Here is a 21,085-nt window from a genome sequence, read left to right as displayed (position 1 = left end):
ACAAAGGAATCTTTTTTGTGTTCTAAGCTAATTAAGATTTAAAAACTTAAAATCAGTATATAGTCTAAAAGCACAAACTAAAATACTTTTAAGACACTATTCAACTGTTCGTTTCAAAATAAAATAGTAAAGTATCCTAAGTACCTTAAAAACGGTCATTTTTAGGTTCACTTTTAGCAAAAGTGGGTTTTAGAGACAGTCAAAGCCGCCTAATGCGCCCACTGGGGCATACAGTGCAGAGGCTCTGTACCCCAGCAAGCCCCACACGGCTCTCAGCATTATTGCCAGCGATCTTCACCACATTATGACCAGCAGGAGTACATGGGTGTTTTTCTTGTGCAAAAAGGATAGAGGAACTTTTACTTTATGAACCTTCCGAAGGTGCAATATTAAAATACAGAGCAACCGACCCCTGGGTGTGTAATTACGAGCCACGGTACGCAGGGCTCCAGGAGCCAGTGAACGGCTGGCGGGTTTCAACAAGTTCTCATGCAGGCAGCCGCGCTCTTGGAAGGGTCACAGTTCAGAGCTTGCCCGAGAACAGCCACGTCCTCAACAGCACCCTGAGGAAACTCACCAGCGATCCGGCTCTTCCGACAACAGAGAACCACATTCTGATCCCAGCACCGCAGCAGCTTCTCCAACTGAGGAAAAAAACCAGCTGTCTGCCCCCCTCCGTTTTCCACAGCAACCAGCAGAGCTGGTCTTTGAGGACCCGGATCCGCACAGCTCTGAGCTGGACATGAGGACACCGAGCGGCATTTAGCCGCACGGGCTGCAGCGAGTGCCGCGCTCAGACTCTTACGTAACCAGGCAGCTCTGACTTGCCTTCACTTGGTACTTTATTAAACTTTAAAAAGAGCTAGAAAAATAAAGAGGGAATTGTTTGTATTTTAAAAATCCAAACTAAACAGGAAGCACCGTGTTGTCCCACAGACGAGCAAGAAGCTGTACACTAAACTTCCCCAAAAGCAATGTTTTAAAAAAGTAAACTGCACACACATACTGTTCCAAATCATCTGGATTTCATAAAACTGAACCGCAATGTGGAAGGGGCGTCAGGGAGCTTAACATCAAAACATCGTCCAGCCTCACAGCAGCTAGCCACACACTAATTAGGAAAAACATGAAAAAAAGACTGGGCCAAATACAAAGACCACAACAGCTTAAGGAAAACACAAACTACACAGACACCAGGAAGAGTTACTGGGGCCTCCAGGCCCTTCTGCGCCAGACACGCAGCAGCACCGAGGGAGCGAGATGACACACGGCACCGTGTGGCCAGCGACAGCCGGGTCGGACCCTTCCCACTGCTCCTCTCACTCGTCCGGCCGTGGTCTGCTCGGGGCTCCGCGAGGGGCATGTGCAGATCTCGCGGCACCGGGACCACCAGAGGAGGCGAGCTGCGCCCCGGCAAAAAGGAAGCAACAGCTCCCAATCGTGCGCGGGCCTGCCTGGCACTTAAAATACATTCCTGAAACCCTGAAAACAAACATCGTCTATGGTTGTAACTGATGCAGACCTATGCCATGTATCAGCCTCACGGGGCTGTTCTAGCAACGCGTGTCCATTAAATGACTTCTGATTTTTACGGCTGAGTGTTCCTTTCCTGACACCAAAGACATTACAAATAAGTCTGAGAAAAACAGGTTACATGGAGCAGTGGGGAACTGCGCAATTCACGTATCATCTCAAGAGCAGGCACCAATGCTCTGTTTATGTCTTCAAGGGGCACAGCGTCCACTTAACAGACCGTATTCTCTGAGTTACTTTCTCCAGAGCATCTCTCTGCGTGCTGTCTGGCTCTCAAGTTTTTGAGTTCCATACCCATATATCCAACTGTCTGCGACACAATATCTTCACTCATCTAGCCAGACCGCCGTCCCAGATCTCAAAGGTCGCTTGTGCAAAATTGAACACTCGACTCTCCCACTGCCGAAACCTCTCCCCCGGCCCAGCCCTGCTTTCAGTACGTGCCTGCTTTCGGGCTCCGAGGCTGAGGGCAGAGGCACGGAGCACCCCTGCTCTTCCTCTCTTTCACCCACTACAGCCGATTCATCCGCCACAAGGAAAGCTGTTACTCAACAAACAGGCATTAGCATCCACAGCGCACCAGCAACAAGACAACTGGCCCAACCTCAATGACTGTGCTCTACCCCCTGTGGCCGGCCAACCACCTGCCTCTGTGGCCGCTTCCCAGGGCTGAGCCTCTGTCACCTTCCACCAGGAAACTGGTGATAGCTTACTTACCACTGCTGTTCTGATTACACTTCTGAGCCCCTCAAACCCGTGCTCTCTGAAGGACCAACAATAAACTTTTGAAACCTCACTCTGATCCTATTGTGCCTTTATCTGACCCCCTTCAACAGCTACTTCTCTAAGCGATACTAAAATGCACAACCACGTCAAGACCTCAGGGACTCTAAGTCCCTCGGGGACACAGCCACACTCCCGCACTGGCCGCCAACCTACAGCTGCAGCAGAGGCCACAAGGCCCACAAGGCAGAGAACACTTGCCATCCAGGCCCTTGCAGGAAAAGCACGTGGACTCTGCTGCAGGGGACGCAGTCCTGCCCCCTCTCTCCCAGACGCACCTCGGAAGGCTTGCTCCCGCTACGGTGCTCCAGCCACACAGCTGTGCCTTTGCCCGCAGCCCCTCTTCTGAGATTCTCTGCCCACCATCCTCTACCCGGCTAGTACGTGCACATCCTTGAAGTTCCAGCTGAAAAGGCATTTCCTCAAGAAGGCCTTCACTGATCTCCACTCTCCACTGGCATTTAGACATTCAATAAATAACCCTGAATAATAACGACCTCTGGTGTCATTCACTCATTCCTGTTTATTTTTGCCTCACCTCTCAAGTAATCAAGGGTTTATGTACTGATAAAGATATTCTTGTGGGAGAAATAATCACGAGAGCCAGGTATATACTTAGTTTTATTAAATCTACTGTTTAATAAGCTGATGAATTAACCACCTTAGCATTAAATCTAGAATCTCTTTGCAAAGAACTTTTATTATTACTTTTCTTCTAGTTCTAAATTTATAGTTTCACTGTAGAAAGTATTTAAAAAGACCAGAAACAAGAACAGTGTGGAAATCACTGAAATGTTGAAGGGGATGTCACCTTCCCAGTTTAGGAAAGGAAGGAGCAGGCCCTCAAGGCCTCCCTCCCGTGGGGCCCGCTATGAAGAGAGGTGTGACGGGGTGAAGACACTGAGCACGTGCTCCCCATCCTAGGTGCTCCGGCAGGCGCTGCAGCAGGAGCCACGCGGGAAGGCGGCGGGAAGGAGAGCGTGCTACTTTCAGGAATTAGGTACCAGCCGGTCTGGTGTAGATGCGACACAGGACCCATGCTGTCCATTTCCAGCTTTGGGCCATAAAAAGGTGATCTTCTGATTTCTTTCTAACGTCCTGTGTTGTTCCTATTCCCCACGAAGCCCCAATTCTATAATCCTATATCCCAATTAGAAATGCTAACACTGGTATTTTCCAGTTTTTTCTACAAATCTTTTTTTTTTTTTTTAAGTGTCAGTATAGAAAACACCACCAACAGAAACCTAGAGACTTAAAGGTTAAAAAGTGAAAATTATACTCTATTTTTACATAACAGGCACTTGGTATTCTCTCTTGGAATAAACAGTACCCTAACAATTAGCTACTACTTTCATACTGAGTTTATTATTCTAGTATTAGTGAAAGGAACAAAAGACTCCTTAAGACTACTATATAACCTGAAGCTAAATCCTGTGTGTTCCCAACTTATGTGAGGCTAACAGAAATCAGTCACCATGCTACCATGATTTCTTACCACAAGTTACAAATACTTCTGTAATAGCAAGGATTCCAGAGTCATTTCTGTTTTTATGACAAAAGTACTTCCTACTGACTACAGAGAGAACACCGTTTTCCCCATGCTTCCTTGCATGAAAGCAAATGCAAACCAGGATGGACAGGAGCTCAGAGGTAGTGGCAGTCAGCAGAGGTGGGGGTGGAAGAGGCGAGCAAGTGCAGAGAACCACCACCAGGACAGAAGCACGGCTGCGTGGCCAGCAGCCACAGTGTGGGTGAAGGCCAGGTGGACCAGCTGTCGTCACTGATTCTGGCCTAAGCACTCCAGCAGAGACCTCAGGGGTCCTGCCCTCCAGGCTCACTCACTGCTTTCTCACTCCTTCCCCTGATCCAGTCTATAGAAAGGTGGAGGGACCCCTCCTGGCAGTGAGAGGACTCTCCCCACTGCCTGCCATCTAACCCTTAGCAGGAATCATTCCTAGGGGAGAATGGAGGCCTGGGGCAATGCCCTCCCTTCTCCCTCTCACCCACAGGCACAGGTAAGTGAATCAAGGCATGACTGTGACTTCAGCCCATCTCCTTGTCCTAACCAGTCACTGACACCCGGCTGTCTGGCAAGAACAGAGACCAGAGGGGAGGGCAGGGGTGGGGGGGGCACCCACATGGGGCCTCACTGTGTACACAATGCCTTTACACGTTACCGGGTGCCAGGGAAGGGATCAAAGAGGCTTATGTAAATCAGACTTGCTTCTTCAGAAAACAGGCTGCTCTGTACTGAGAGAGAGCATAACTTTCTGAGCCGGAAAAGATGGAGCTGCCAATAAACGGTGGCCCTGCCGCCCCACAGGCAGTAGTACTTCAGATCCCAAGTAAGGCGAGCACTAGAAGGGAGGTCCATATATATAAACGCCTAACAGGAAACAACACAGGTTAAAGTTTTCCTGTGTATCTGAGTGTGGCAAGATAATTTTTCATCTTGATTGTTTTTTTCCCTAAAAATGAGCATTTGATTCAGTTGGTAAGCAAAGAAAATAGTCCATGTCTAATACCTTCCCATTCACAACTCCAAAAAGTTCTGAGTTGTGGGTCCATTAAATTAGAATAGACTGGAAATATAGCCCCACAAGCATGACCCTTATCAGGAGTAAGGGACTCTGGACTATGAGAAGGGCTAACAGGTTCCAGACCTACGCTCTGGCCCATCTTGGGTGACCCCACGTAACCTGGCGGTTCAGAACCACACCACTGTGCCCTACGTCCTCCTGTCCACATCCAACAAAGGCTCGCCTTGGCCAGCGGATTCCCAAATGGAATCCCAGCTGTAGTCTATTCATCTTACACACCACGCCCTTCCCAGACACAGCTTCCTGAAACGTCAGTTCCATCGTGACCCTTTCGTTTCTCTGTGGGATCTACAAGATACAGTGCAAACCCCTCACCGTCAATGAGGAGTTTCCAGAATCACCCGAGCACCACTTCCCTCACTCCACTCTCCCTTAGCAGTACAGGTTTCACATTACGCACACACAGCCCGCAGCCTGGCTTCGCGCCATCCCTGCTTGTTCCCAACCACTCCCTCTTAAGGCTAGCTGGGATGCGCTTCGCTCCCGGTGCCCCACAAGTAGGGCTGCAGCACTCAGTACCTAGTGGGCCCACACGCAGCCCAGGGGAAGGATGCGACCTCCTAGGCCCCGCTGCACACCCGCTGGAAGAGAGCGCCTGGACAGGGGAAGCAGGGGTCCACCTGGGCATTGAGCGAGCGGGGACACGTCCGTGCCCTAGCGCTTGAGAAGGTGTCCAATGCCCCACTCTGACCATGTGCGAGACCTTGCTCCTGTTTCAGACTAAGGAATCCCTTTTCTCCCGTGCCTGCTGTGGCTCAACAAGTTTTGACTCTGCCTGCCTCCCAGGAGCAGCACTGGCTTGACGTCAAGATCACACTCTCTACAGCTACTGTATTCAGAGCAGGACACCATCCCTCCATTGCCTGAGTCTGCACACTGTGGACTCATTCATGAAACACCACTACCCACCCCCGAGAGAGACACGTGCACGCACGCTTTGTCCACGGGCAGCGAAGGGCTCCCACACACTTGGTTCTGCCGACTGCTGACTGACTGAAGGTCCAGGAATGAAGTGTGACAACTCACGTCCCAACTGTGTCCTACCTTTGCTGCAACAATGCTGAGGCCCATCCCATTTTGCTTTTTAAGAGTCACAGTGATTATTTCAGGTTCTTTCCTCAGAGGCTGAGCCTGAAGGACAAAAACAAAGGTTAATTTTATGTCTGAAATGAAGTGTTTCTAGGTTTGACAACTCATGAGCTATTCGGCCGATCCTACTCACTGTGGTGAATGGCACAGACAACGAGCAAGTATTACAGATGCTGCCCGTGGAGTAGCCCGGTAAAGGATCAATACTCCCGACTCAAGAGCCGTGAAGATGAAACTAGTCAAAAATGCTATTTAAATGTTAAAGAACTTAATTTATAAGACAAAACTACACTTCCGTTACTATCAGATCAAAAAAACCCAATCATAAAAATTAAAATGTTACTTTATTACCTTTCAAAATTAATTACTAGGTGTTTTTAAAGAAGAAATGTAAACCTATTTTACACCATCTATGGGGAGGTCAGAAGAGATCGCTGTAACAAAGATGACCCAACATCTGTCTCTTGGGAGAACGCAAGAGTCATCTAAGGTTAGACCACCCCAGATGCGGGCAGCACTGCTCTACGTACTTTGGGTAATAAAGTCATGGCTCAGGAACGGAGGCCAGTTCTTGAACTCATCCCTAAGCAAATGAGGAACTGTCCACTGAAGTTACATGTTTTACACACGGTACACCTCACCCAAAGAGCAAACAAAATTACAGAAGAAAATCACCAGCGCATACACACTAAGGGATAATTTAATCAAATACGTAAATACGAAGGCATACTGCCAACAAGTGGTAATTATACATGCGGGTTGTTAATTTAGAACCAAGGTCAGTGAGACAACTCTTTAAGGAAAGTAAGATTAGGATTAAGATGACACACTTTTCTTTTAGAGGAAGACGTGAAAGCCCCCGAGGGGTCTCTGAGCACACTGGCAAGATGAAGGCCCGTGACCCCACCTACGGAGGAGCTTGCTGTCCTGTCAAGTCTGGGGGCTGGAAGCTGCGGTCACGTGGGATGTGACCAACAGCTCGTGAGGCCGAAGCACGTGTGGGGGCACAGTCACTGTGTCAGTGGTACACACGGTCAGCGCTCTGATGTGACAGGGCTACTATCACTAAACCAGCAGCTGGACACGGGGGACACATGCTCCAGTCTGAAGCACGCTATCAGTCATGACAGATAATTACCTGGAATTTGACATACAAAACACACATGACATGCTTTACTTGATGTTAAGTATTGCCACCTTACACAATCTGTTTTCTTAGAAATCAGATACGTGGCAGGCACCAGGTTTTAAGGTGGCACAAGGAAGTCTCTGAGCTTCACAACATTTTTGGCTTTTCTCACACACACACCAGAATCTTGGCCCAGGCACACTGGACGATTCCATGCCTCCTGGGACTCGGTGGACAGGTGAATAAATGGGCACATGCAATCACATGTAACACACTGACCCCGACCCACAGGAACCTGGACAAAAATACGGTCACATCTGTTTGCACCTTCTAACCCGTAAGTGGCTTAAAAAGATGAAAATGGCAATTACAGAAAGATAATTAAAGTGAAAGATTTAAATGAAACTCAACAACAAAGTTCGAAAAGGAAAAATTTCATTTGTTTCTATCAATCAGAGACAGGGCAGTCTATGTAGTATAGGACACCTGTATCCGCTGTCATGTTCTAGGGCACGAGGAAACATTCTTTGTTGTTTTAAACTCTGTAGGAGGGAAAGCAGAATTTTCCATAAAATGTATAAAGCTAGCAAATACTAGGATTGACTACTCTTTCAAAAGATACAAAATATCAGCAAGTGATTTGATACATGTTTAAAACAAGGTAGAACCAACCATAAGGAGAAAATATTTCTACTAATGAAAAGCATTTTCTAATAAAATTTGTAAGGCTATTGTATTAATATTTTTTAAAAAATATGTATTAACATTAAGACTGGTATAGCTGTGGGTGGAAATATTCTTTATTTTTAAAAATACCATTTGTTTATGGACAAAAGTAAACAGACATGGCCTAGAAAAAAAATATATGTAAATCATGGTTTCAGATTTTTTAAAATAAAATGGGTATTTAAAGGTGATTTTAAAATAGTCCTATCATAATAAGGCCCACTATAATCAAGGAACGAGTCTGCATGACATTTTCAAACCATAAGGAATACAGGCCAGTCTGTACTCCACCTAGGGCCCTCCCAATACTTGCCAGCTCCGTGCTCTCGCGCAGAAGGTGGCTCTCATAATCTGCACCTTCAAAATATATCGTCCAAGTACCTGGTGAGCGTGCGTGAGGGACGAGCCTGCAAAATCCTGAGAAGAAAACAAGCAAATTATAAAACTGAAGAGCACAGCACATCAGCCACATCATCTTTAAGGAGGGACATCACATACCAACTGCTTCATATCTAAAAATGACATTTATTTTTCCTACTCTACATACATTTGTTCCCTCTGACAAAAGAACTATCGGACATTTAAATTTGTTAGTTGTTTTGGTCCAGTGGAACTCAACACCATGCTGAAAAGTGAAATTGGTCTCCCCTTCTCTCTTGTTTCAGAGAACTTTTCTCCTTTACTTCTATGAGAAATCCCTGAAGGGCACTGTTACTCCTTCCTTGCTGACCAAGACTCCTCAACAATACCCAGAATACCTTTCACAACAGAGACCAGAAACGACACTAGTGCACATGTCTGCCCACGATGTCACACCCTGGGCTCTACAGTTTTCACACAGAACAAGATCCGACCTGTAGGAGGGACCCCTTCCTGTGACTCTGTCCAAACTTCCTTACTAGTCACTTAAATTTCTTACAAACAAATTTTAGAATCATTTTATAATGTTTTAAAGAGTACCTTTGATATTCCCATAATGAAAAAATGACATCTTTACAAAACTAAGCCTTTCAATTCAAAATACGTCATTTTTTCATTTAGTCAGATCTTATTCTGTGTTTCTCGGGAATTTCCTGACAGAGTCGTATTATCACATAGGCCTTGCACAATTCTTAAATTTTCTCCAAAGCGGTCTGGTCTTACTACTATTAGCAGCTAAACAATTATGAGGAGCACAGCGCATGCCCGACATCACAGTGACGGCTCTCACCAGCACGCACAGCCTCAGCTAGTCCCGCAGACCTGGGGCTGTGCAGGGCCCTAGCTGGCGCCAGCTGGCACTGGCACTCTCGCACTCTCGAATTCCAGCGGTGAAGAGGGCCCGCCCGTTATTTTTGGGCACTTATGAGGTTTTTTGCAGTAAAGGGAAAAGGAGATGTCCACAGAATGCAGTTAGAAGTATATAAACTTAGAGTCTTTTTTTTTTAAAAAATCACTGCTTCAATCCATTTTCATTAAAATATGACCTACAACTTCTCCTTCCCCCACTTGAGGGGACTGTGATTATCATGATTTTGAAATGAACGATTTTTCTTATTTTCTTATTTTTTTCAAATGGCAAGGCTGGATCACACAACAAGCAGACATGTTCTGCTCTCCTGGCTGAAGGAACGCAGCTCGGATCAGGTATGAGTCCGTGCTGGTTTCATAGGTTTCTCTCACACAACTGCGTAATAGGACAAAACAAAAGGAATATAAATTGAGGGCACATAGTAGTTCTTTATTTGGCTTACAAAGAATTGAGCATGAAGAATTAAAAACAGTGATGTCATAAAGGAAAACACCCAGTTCTTTGTAAGTCTTGTAAAGGCACGTCTGTAGCAGGCCGTGTTGTCATCTGACACGTACGGAGTAACACGGGGATGCCAAGACCATGATGAAATATCACAGGTTCTGAAATCAATCACTCAGGGGAGCCTCAGGGGAAGTCAGAGTAAACTTTGGCACCGAGACAGCAGCTCACTCTTCCCACCTTGGCAGTATTTCCTCTACGGCACGCATTACAAACCGGCAGCTGTGCACACACCACAAATTACACATACGCATCTCAAAAATGCTAGTGAATGAGTCTTCCCGTGTGCTCGTTCACAAGGACTTAGTGAAGAGCAGCAGCTGCTGAGCACTTGACACCCAGCAGCCCCACGCCAGGTACGTGGGAGAGTACGGGGAGCCCGCCCCCCAGGACTCCAGCTCAACCCCAGAGATGGACAGACACACTTCAAGTCACAAAAATATCCCAAAAGAACACAGACTCACTTGTGGGGAAAATGGCTTAAGTGTCAAGAGGAGGCTGAGGTTTTCTAGACAAAGGGCTACCTGACTGGGACTTAAGAAAATAAATACAAGCGTGCAAGTGAAGCAGCGGGAACGGGGGGTAAGGGGATAAGGCACCCGCGTGGCTGCGCAATCGCAGTCAGTACTAAGGACGGGGCTGGGAGCGGAGCCCGTGCGGAGGCGTCCTGCTCAGCCGCCAGTGTGCTCTGATCCTGGGGGTGAAGGGGCAGAGCTGGGGCAGGAGGGCCAGCAGCGATGCGCAGCGAAGCACCTGATGGCTGCGGGGGGTGGGGGGCCAGGAGCTGCTGCTGTAACCCACACGTGGGTGCCTGAGGTGGTGGGGACAACCAGCAGATGGGCGTGGCCCCACAGGTGTGACGAGGGGTGACCGCACTGCAACACAGCAACGGATGCCCCTGGGCTCGGCACTGAGGCCACACACCGGTGCCAGGGACCAGTTCAGGCCCACTCTGCTGGGACGCCCATGCCTGGCTGAAGCTGTCCCAGATGTCACTGCAGCCTGGGCCTCCGTCCTCCCTGCTCGCCCCAGACAGGAGCCCGGGTTCCTGTCCCGGCCCCTTTCTCCTTTACACAAGGCTCCTCGAAGACGCACGCGCCTCAGCTCTGGTGCTCTGAGGATGGTACTGAGAGAAGACAAGAGTCAGTCTTCCTAAGTTGGCTACAGCCACACCTGCTAGTGGAGGAACTAACACACTACCCTTTCGTTACGAGAAGCAGCCTTTGTAAAATGGAGATTTTAAACTATCAAAACGTTTAAAGACATAAAAATCTATTTATTGTAGCATGTGAAATAATCATTGAAATTAAAAATCACACTCACCAAATTTATACAGATGAACATAAAACCTTAATTTTGATATTATTATTTTTGTTTAAACTAACTCTTGAATTTTGAATCTATTTTTCTATTCATCTGAGCTCCGTGCTACAAAATGTAGCAGACTGGGACTGAACTGTGGTCTAATTTAAAAGTTCGTGCTTCAGGTGTAAGCGTGGTATTTTGGGGGGAAGGAGCAGAAGGAGAGGGAGAGAGAATCTCATGCGGACTCCTTGCTAAGCAGGGAGCCTGACTCAGGGCTCAATCCTAGGACCCTGAGATCATGACCTGAGCTGAAACCAAGAGTCAGCTGCTTTAACTGACTGAGCCACCCAGGCGCCCTCTAAGTGTGGTATTTTTATCACCACATTCCAACAAGAATATGTAAACAGGTATAGGATCAAACAAGGGAGCTCACTGCCCTTAGACAAGACCAGCCATAGTATGGCTCACGAGCCCACGGCAGGTGCCGAGCCCACAGCGGATGCCGCACGCACTGGCGACAGCGCCAGCGCTACGTGGGAGATGTGCTCTGTGCCCCAGGTCTAAGCACTCCACAGGCAGCTGACCCGGTCCTCAGCGTGATCCTCTGAGCGCCTGCTACCCACGTGCCCACCTTAAAGATGGGAAGTCACAGCTGCCAGAGCTGGGCTACGAGCTCCGACAGTCTGACTGCAGCACTCGTGCTGCTCCTGACAACTCTGCTGGTAGCAACACCCACGGACTGTTCCGTTCTAGAGGCTGAGCCAAGCTCCCAAGCACAAAAGGCGATGGGAGGAGCAACATGAAGTTCTCCTTCCTACAGGCCAGCAGAAGCACGGCTACGACAGCCAGCAAGCGCAGCCAGTGCCCCGGGGAGGGTCACGGCACACCCACAGGAACTCTGTGGCAGGACATTTCTGACCCCATCGCCGTGAAACGCTTACTTCCACGTCCTGGAACACGGCTTTCTCCAGAAGCACATGGTGCGTGCTCCACACCCGTGGTCACACACACACACACACACACACACACACACACACAATCCCCCGGTACAATGCTCACTCCAACCCGGGTCATAGTTCAGACTCCAGGTATAGTAAGTGAGACTCACCTCTCTGGCACAAAGGGTCCAAAAATTCTTGTAAACCATTTGGAATGTTCCTGACAACATCACAAGAATAGCCATCTTCTGGCAAAAGAAAAGGCAGCTGCAGATCGGGGTCCTCTTCGAGCTGCACCTCCCTCCCGTCACTGCGCGCCAGCTCATCAGCCGTGTTTTCAGCCACAGCCACCACATTTTCTATCAGGTCCTGGTCAGAACACAGACGCACAGTGAGGACATGCTGCCGGACTGGTACCCAGATTTCCTCGTGCGAGTGCGGCCACACACACACGGGCAGGGCTGAGGAGGGAGAACGAATCTCTCAGAGTGTTAACACCAGTCTGCAGAGCCATGGATCACTAGCAAAGGACCGACTTCAAACACATGAACCAAGACAGTCGTAATTAATCTCAAGTAACCTGCAGCCTTAAAAAGAAATGAGTCAATCACAAGAAAATGGTTTTCCCTTTTCAAAAGTAGTCATTTTTTCCCTTGCCATTTTTGAACATCCAGGTGCTAATAATCCTATTTTTGTAGAATTCTGAAGGACAGAAAAAGCTCACGCAATGGTAAATGTAAACAATCAGGACAGAAATACCTGTTCCCAGCTAACAGAGAGGACAGCTCACAGCCCTTCACCGTACAGCTTGATGACCCGAACGCAGCACCTCAACCTCCCCCAGCTCAAGAACGGAAGCCTCATGGAGACACGGCCCCTCGCCACTGTTTCCCTCCCTGGGTCAGCTTCCCGGGGCTCTCCCGCCACAGATCCCGCCTGCCTGCTCTTGAAACCCGTACAGACGGAAGCGTCTGACTTGGCGTCTGCCTTCTGTGCACACAGCACAGTGCATTTCATCTGCTGTGCAAACTCACGCCTCGGGGCCGTGCCGTGCTCCTTCACGCCACGGTGACAGCACCGTCTATATGCTGTTCTGTCAGTGGGCGTTTGCGGATTTCCGATCCCACTACTCTGTACATGTCTTTTGTTGGCATAAAGTCCATACCAGAGGTCAACCCATCCACCTCACGCGCTTTCCCTCATCGGGACGCCTGCTTCGAGCGGATTTTATTCGTGGTGACAAGCCTTGCAGCCTTTCTCACCCTATGCACAGGAACTGTAGCACACATCGTGGACCAGGCCATTCACCCTCCACTCCTCCTCTCGAGAAGCACGGATGCCAAAACTCAATTCATCTGCACAGGTCAGGGAGGCCCCTTTGCCACGCCGCTTGCTGTCGGCGGCACATGAGGACGTGCAAGGGATGTGAGGGGACACTCTGCACCACGGTACATGGATGCCTATGGCTATGGCAGGAGCTCTTGGGCCTCTGAGCCGCAGGTCCCAGTGGTGAGCCTGGGAACCAGGGCAACTTATTCTCTTGCTCTCCTCCAGTCCTTCTAGTGACTTTCCAAGAACCTAATTCCCTGAATTAAATCCCTTTTTCTTAAAATGCTGGTGTATTTTCTACTTCTTGCACTGAACCCCAACTCAAATATCAATAAGAAAAATGATCTTACAAGATGATTAAGTAGCTTATTAAAGAAATAAAAGTAATTATAAACGCGCCCACCCCATTTTTTTGAATCGCAAACTCCCCCGTGCAAACGTGTCTTGCGCTGCGTGGCTGGCCTGGTGCCACTCACCGTGGGGATAAAAGGCTCATCGGGTGCACAGTGGTAATTCTGTAACAAGGCTTGCAGTTGCAGTGAGTTTAACTTAAAGCAGGTACTGTTTATATTTGGAATGTCATCAGGTGCGTATTTATCCATTGTAAGCAAAGTGGTTGCCTGTTTAAAAGAATAAGTTAACAGGAGATAGGATTTAAAAGTATTTCATAAATAACATTTAAAACTGTAATAACTTGCTAATCTGACTTTGAAATGCAGAATGTTTTTTAGGGAAACACTTCCATTAACATTGAATTGAACTAAAAAAGCATTGTCTAATTAGGTTTTTAGATGATTTTTTAATTTTACTAAAATATATAATTTATATTTTACTAAAATATAAAAATGGAAATGAGATTCAATTATTTACGTTCATAAATCATTTTTAAAAATTCTCTTAGAAACTGTAAGCATTTACATCACAATCATTCCGGCTACCAATTACTGGCACCTGAGTAAGTTTCACTGTAATGACTTTTTTTAATAGCCAGCTGATGCAATCCTAGGAGGAGGACAGTAGCCTCTTCTTATACTAAATTACTTTAAAAGAGATTAAGAAATTGAGAAAAAATGCAAAACTGTACACTGTAATATAAGAACAGAAACCCATCCTCGGTTCTGAGGCTGCAGATCCCCATCCCTCGAATGCAAAGCCCCGTGTGCCGCGTGGGCTACGTCGGGAAGCCCTGAGAACCGGCCGAGCTGCAGCACACGGCCGTGACGTGCTCCTCTGCCCCCTTCTCCGTCTCCGTCTGTCGTCCTTTGGGATGTGAGGACTGCCGAGTGCTAGGCTCAGACCCTTCACCTTCTCTTCTGTGCCTCCGCCACGGCTTTGTGGGCACCTGGCTCCATATGCTAAAGAGCTCCCCAAATACACCTACTGCTATCAGCGCAAAGGACCCTTTCAGGACACTTATTCTACTGCTCACCACCCGCTACGGGCTGAACTGTGTCCCCTACAATTCATACACGGAAGTTTTAAGCTCGTGTACCTCAGAACACGACCTGCCTTGGAGAAAGGGTCTTGATGGAAGTGAGGACAGCAGGTCACACATGTGTGCGTATGAAGAGTGGACGTGTGGAGATACACATGCCCACAGGGAGAACACCGCCGGACACGAAGGCAGAGAACCATCCTGCCCACACCTGACCCGGCCTCCTGAACTGTGAGACGTGTGTGCCGCTGAAGCACCGAGCAAACCAACGCACCACTGCGGCTGTACCTGAGCCCATCAAACACCCCTGTTTTGCCGAATCCAAGTTCTGATCCCTGCCAGAGGACACGCACTGGTAACAAAGCCCCCAACTGCGGGGAGGTGAGAACCGGACGGCCCACCTGCACTATCCGGCTGAGGTGACAGTCGGCGGCCAGCTCCAAGCCCTGCTTCTCTGCCCAGGCTTCCACGTGTCCCAGCTGCTGGCGGATGATTGCCCCCCAGTAGTGAGAGCACAGTCCTGACTCGGGGTCGGTCACCAGCCTGTTGAAGAGCCACATGTTGACGAAGTGGAAGAGCTGGGAGAAGAGCTGGATGGTCAGGGCGGCATTGACTCTGCAGCGCCGCAGCAAAGACATGGCTCCCGTGAGCGTGTGCAGAACATCATCTGTGCGGGGACACGGACGAAAGCAAGAGTCCTGAGCCAACGGTGAACTCGGAAAACGGGAGTTACGGTAAGAATGCCTCCTCAGTCACTTTTGAGACACCAGTCTCTTCAGACAGGAGACGGCAGTGAGGTCTGAAACCACACGCGGGTGCTAACTACGCGCACGGCAGCGCACCCCGAGACTTCCCGAAAGAGCACGCACACCAAAACGAGAGCTGGTCTTAAAACAGACAGCAGTTACGATTTACTGAGGAATACCAAATCCAATAGGTTATCTCATTTACTTCTTATGCATTATCAAAATGAAGTTAAACAGGAAGGAGGGAAGAAGGAAAGCCGAGAGACAGAGAGAGAAAGAGAAGGAGAGGGAGGGAGGAAAAGGAAAAGAGCATCCTAACCTATTTTTGGTCTTTGTAGGCTGTTCTCTTCAGGGTCATCCAGAAAGGCTGGCATGTAATTATTCAGTTCTGATTGAAGACAATGAACCAGATATCTGAAAATACGTGGGCAATTTTAATAACCCCAGCAGGAGGCACTGCTATTGTCAGACATGACATCAGACGTGGACAGTTTATACTGTTTAGAAATATTTTCCATTTCCAATACAACAGTTTTACTCTCAGGATTCTTGAAACACAGCACAATAAATTCAATTTCTTAAATCAACACATTTGGCATATAGTTATTCATCCTTCTCGCTATTCGTCTTTAATTAGGGTAAGTAAAAACCTTTAAAAAAAACTCTACAGAATAGGGTAATCTCCAAAAACGTGCTCCTTACTTAAATGCCATCTGAACCAAGTGTGCTAAAACGTCCTGGGCATCCAGTGTGATCCGACTAAGATCTCGGTCCTGTTTGACAAAGTTGAGGAGCTCAGACGCATTGGCCATCCAGAAGGCAAGCGCCCCTGCGATATTCTTCTGTGTCTGTGGGCAGAACACGACTCCATAAGCAACCCCAACACAAACAAAAAGAATGAAAATAAAAAGGAATGCTCCTGAAAAGCTGCTGGAGATAGACCAGTACTTCCCACTGTCACCAAAGTATTTACCACAGATACCAGATACTTGCAAAGGAATTTGGATACGTTCACAGCAATGGAACTGCAACGTCTTCTTAGGGTTCATGGGCACACACATGGATCCAGTTAGCTACCATGTGTGGAAGCACGGCCGGAAACAGAGATCAAGCCCTACAACACCCAATTGGAGATGGTGCGTTATCTGGTAATCTGCGCAGTACACGCGCGTCCATCCATGGTTACCCACAGCCACCCTGATACGCGCAGTCACCGGCTCGGACGCCGAGCAACCGGGTATCGAGTACTGATCTATCGCGTCATCTCCCGACCACATGTGCAGGCCAGGCAGCTTCAGATGAGATCCAAAGAATAGGAACCAAGGATAAACAGGAAAGAGGAGAAACAGAACTTCTGTCATTTCATATCCACACTCAAGTGCATTAAGCAGAAATTATGAAATGCTGATAAAGGTTGCACAGTCAAAAAAGGATTTAGTACTGCATGTTTCAGTTGCTGAATGAGTGTTATGAACCGTCCAGTCCGGTTGCTGGAGTATTGTGTTTGACATGGAAGCAGCACGAGAAACTCAGCTAAGCCGACAGAGCCAGGACCAGTTCCCAGCAGCACGTCCTACCTGATCAACCTGGTCTACTTCCTGGAGAAAAACAGACGAAGGGAAATCAAGCAGAACGAGAGAAAGAAACTTGTAAACAATCATGATAGTTTAAAAAAATCAAAACACTAACACGAAGGTACGACATGTAGGTACGACATTTAGTTATGTTATTCCCAAATTACACATTCACTCCTGGTTCTGAAGCAGCTTTGGAAGTACAGGACATAAAGGATTAGTTCTATGTTCTTAACACTGGTGCAGTAAGGGAGGGAACTCCCAGAATTTATATACAGAAATGTGACAATTAACACAGGAACACACTCATCTCTTTAAAAGATTTATAAATGAAGGACTTCTTGACGTCTTTTAATGATATCGTGTTGTCTGACTACTTAGGGGTATGTAAGATGAGTGTCCATCCCCTGGTTTAATAGGATGAAAGAGACAGAAAAGACCAATAGAAACAATAAAAAATAAAATTTAAAAATTTTAAAATATATAAAAAACATAACTATACTAAAACAGAGTAAATTGGTTTTGAAAGCAGGTTTTTACAAATTAAAGCACTTATTCATTTCTATAGTTCTTTACTAAAACTTTAGGATTCTTCCAATCACATACTAACCCTAAATCTGTAATTTTAAAGACCTGTTTTGATAACGATGATCTCACTGAGTAGTTCAAATTCAATCAGAAAAAGTCTATCGACAGTAGTCTGATGACAGGAGTTTCACAATTTGAAACAGGCTTTAGAAATGCAAACATGAGGGAAGACAGACAATGGCTCTGAGCTGAAAGGAAATCTATGTTTCTTTATACATTAGTAAGAGAGGAATACAGAATGGGATCCAAATAAAACGACAACCCTTTTTAGCTGTTTCCTCACTTGGGTCAAAGAATCGTAAGCCCATTAGAGTCATAGGCTAACCCCTCAAACATAAAAGAAACAGTTCTTGAAAAATTTGGCCTTTTAGAACAATTCTGAAGGAATCAACACATTAGTCTGCTTCAACTATCCTCAGAGGAGAACCACCAAACCATCTGATCATGTTGCTTCACAACACATAACTAGAGTTTTATGTTTTGTGGCCGAATAACACCACTGATAAGTGGTTGAGAAAAACTGAAAAAAAAATCTTTACATTTACTTTTAAGGACTTAAGATTAAATCTTCAAATTATCCGTGAGTTTGGAAAAGTGCTATGCCATTTTTAACTACAGATGAATACTTGAAAGAAACCATACTACAAAGAAAATACCCTTACTTCCTTAAGCTTTCAACACAGTTTTATGAAAGATTTTGAACATTTCATCATCGAGAAATGTCGTGCTGTCCATCGCACCTAGATGAGTGCTATCAAAAAACCCACATAATTACTACCAACGTCATACACTCACTAGGAAAGAGCAAACCCTTTACAACCATGAGAAGATTCTAAGAAGGCAGTTGCCAGGGACTGGTGGAGGGGTTTGAGGACAAACTGCTTCATGGGCACAGGGCTTTACTTTGGAGTGGTGAGAACGTTCTGGAACCACAAGTAGTTGCTGCACAACACTGTGAATGTATGAAATGCTACCGAATGAGCCACTTTAAAACGGTTACTTTTACGTTAATGTGAAATTCACCTCACCAAATTATTTTTTTTAATTCTAAAAAAATCCACAAGTCTCAATACGTTCTCAGAACTACTGCATTGTAAGGGTCTTTACCGTGATCTTTATGTTCCCACATACAGATTACCCTCCCTTATTCTAACATTTGTAGGAAGAAACAGAAACACGTTTACATTTCTTTTCAACTTTTAAAGCTATGCAATTGTCCACACTATTTACAGAACTTGCATTCAGAAAAGACTCTGGCGTTAAGTCACTTGTGTGACCGGTCGGGAACATGAAAGCCAGCAGCTTCGCTGGTATAAACCAAGAGGCACACTTACTGAACTGGCTCTGCGGGCTGAGGCTTACCTGAATCACCCCCTCCATCATGCTCACCATCTTGTTGACCAGTGCAATCACCTTGTGAGTGCGCTCTGCAGGACTGACGTCAGCTCTGGACTGGCTGGACAATACATACCGACATGCCAGATACAATACATATGTAGGTGACAACTTAAAATGGACGGTAGAGCTATTAGTATAATTTATAATGGCAGATAAAAATGAATCTTCAGCTGTGAAAAGATTTCAAAAAGAAAAAGAAAAAAAAGAACAACAAAAAAAAACCCATGAAAATCAGATGGAGGAAAATGGAACAAGAAATAATTCACTAACAATGGAATCTGAAATTACTCACAACTTTCCCTGAATTCAATGCTTGCAGGCAGTATCAGTTCAGGCCCAGGGGCGTCCTGAGTTCTGAAAGAAGAAAGTGCCCATCTCTAAAATCAGGTCATGTGGCTCATAACATCACTAACAACCTATGCCTATTTCAGCAACGATTATTACAGCCCTCATACAGTTCTTACAAATAATACACAGCCCAATGACTTGTGTTCACATGGAAACTATTCAAATATTCAGATGAGCATACTGGGAGTGATCATATCCCTACTCCTCACGGAGGTCAGTTCCTTGAAGTATCTGCTTCCATCATGAGAACTGATCTGACCACAATTCTCTATTATTCACGAAGATTTCATGTGCAGTAGGGCGACCAGGCTGTCACGCACCTGCTACGGGAAGGGCTCGAGTCACAATGAAAAGCCACTGCCAGGAGACATGAGAAAAACGAAACCACTGTGAGCCCGCACCTGAGCTCCTGCACACGAAAATCAAGTCCCCAAGAGCCAGACAACTGCCTTGGCTTCTGATAAAGCTCGGAGATGGCCCTGCAGACCCCTTCACAGTCACTCCGTATCAGCATTTCTCAATGCTCACGGGGAAGCACGCCTTCAAAAGAAGACAGCCTACTCACAGCTTTTTCCTGAAGCCGCATCAACTCCAAACACCTTTCCTCACTTAGCCAGGCATGCCGAGCAATGTAAACCAGGGGCAGCCAGGATTTGGAACACTTCAAAGAATTAGCACCGTACTCATGTCTATGCATTTCCAGGTATTCTGGATCAAAGAACTTCAAAGACTAGGTACATTTCTATTTCTATAAAGGAGTTCTCCAAATAGCGGACCACCCCGCCCCCACTGGTACGACGGAAGGTTCACTGTTCTGTGAAATTCTTCTTTCGGTTATTAATGTACACACATGTAGGTATGTGTCCACCGGGGCACAACGTACAACAGCATTCTGTGTTGTGCACTGTGGTCAAAAGGCATCTGAAAGCCATTAGTAAGTACAGAATTTCTAAAATGTGTAAAATAATTACAAATCCAATTTAGATCTCCTTACCTTACATTTATACCACTCTCGATGGATGGTGTTCAGTTTAACTGCTCTTTCATGCAGACATGTGATTAGAATCTCAAGCAACGTAATCATTACTCTAAGCTAGTAGGCAACTAGCTATGTTTTATGTATAGCAGTTGTAAGTCGCCCCCCACCCCTAACAAACTAGCAAGTGATTAGATTCCTAAAGACTTTAAATCTTTACCACTTTAGTTCAGCTTTAACAGATGACCAAGAAAAATTTTCCAAAAATCTGTCTTCGAATAGATTAAGAAAATTAAAATTGACAGCAAAGGCAAAAGAACATGTATTGTGCCTTTGCACAAATGTAAGTGGAAGTGAAGAGTGGGGCTACAATGAGCTACCCGGGGATGAAAGCAACGACTGACACAGATATCGGCTCAGACAAAACTGAGGCCAGTACTCAAAACAGAGCTTCCCATCCGGTGGGAGGGAGAGTCAACTGCATTACTGGTGCTTATAAATTTGCTGGTGACTTAAACAACAGTTGTTTTCAGCAGCAACACCGAAGTCTAGCAACCCTGGACACACGGTGACGCACCTGCCTGACTTCAGCGTCTGCAGTCACTGCTACTGACTGCTCATTCAATACACTGGCTCCTGTGACAACTTCGAGAAAGGAGACGAGGGAGAGGAGCCTGTGAGGGCCACAGACTGAAGTCCCTGGTCCCCAGCAGCGGATGCGCCCGTCCCGCCCCCTCCCCCCCACCTCCCCTGGGTGCTTAAGGAGCTGCAAGGAGAAACATAGCAAGTTAACCTC

The 21,085-nt window shown here is 46.7% G+C and overlaps 1 protein-coding gene across 16 annotated transcripts in view; it reads right to left on the bottom strand.

Moving 5' to 3' along the window:
• The window catches only part of AFDN (afadin, adherens junction formation factor), a 98,070-nt gene that overhangs the window by 34,809 nt on the left and 42,176 nt on the right, over positions 1 to 21,085 (bottom strand). For 10 of the 16 annotated variants that reach the window (XM_019799120.2, XM_034669459.1, XM_034669463.1 and 7 more), the window contains 10 exons: positions 19,258 to 19,319; positions 18,930 to 19,135; positions 16,983 to 17,003; positions 16,108 to 16,253; positions 15,725 to 15,819; positions 15,061 to 15,326; positions 13,701 to 13,844; positions 12,066 to 12,264; positions 8,174 to 8,277; positions 5,961 to 6,047 (listed from right to left, as the gene is read on the bottom strand). In XM_019799120.2, coding sequence (XP_019654679.2) covers positions 5,961 to 6,047; positions 8,174 to 8,277; positions 12,066 to 12,264; positions 13,701 to 13,844; positions 15,061 to 15,326; positions 15,725 to 15,819; positions 16,108 to 16,253; positions 16,983 to 17,003; positions 18,930 to 19,135; positions 19,258 to 19,319 — 1,330 coding nt within the window. The remainder of the gene's footprint in view (positions 1 to 5,960; positions 6,048 to 8,173; positions 8,278 to 12,065; positions 12,265 to 13,700; positions 13,845 to 15,060; positions 15,327 to 15,724; positions 15,820 to 16,107; positions 16,254 to 16,982; positions 17,004 to 18,929; positions 19,136 to 19,257; positions 19,320 to 21,085) is intronic. The other 6 variants (XM_034669461.1, XM_019799121.2, XM_019799124.2 and 3 more) reach the window with 1 other exon arrangement.

The sequence above is a fragment of the Ailuropoda melanoleuca genome, chromosome 10, assembly GCF_002007445.2.
Source record: "Ailuropoda melanoleuca isolate Jingjing chromosome 10, ASM200744v2, whole genome shotgun sequence".
In the NCBI taxonomy this organism is placed as follows: Eukaryota; Metazoa; Chordata; class Mammalia; order Carnivora; family Ursidae; genus Ailuropoda; species Ailuropoda melanoleuca.
The sequence above is the reverse complement of the archived record's forward strand: the minus strand, read 5'-3'. Positions and strand labels throughout refer to the sequence as shown.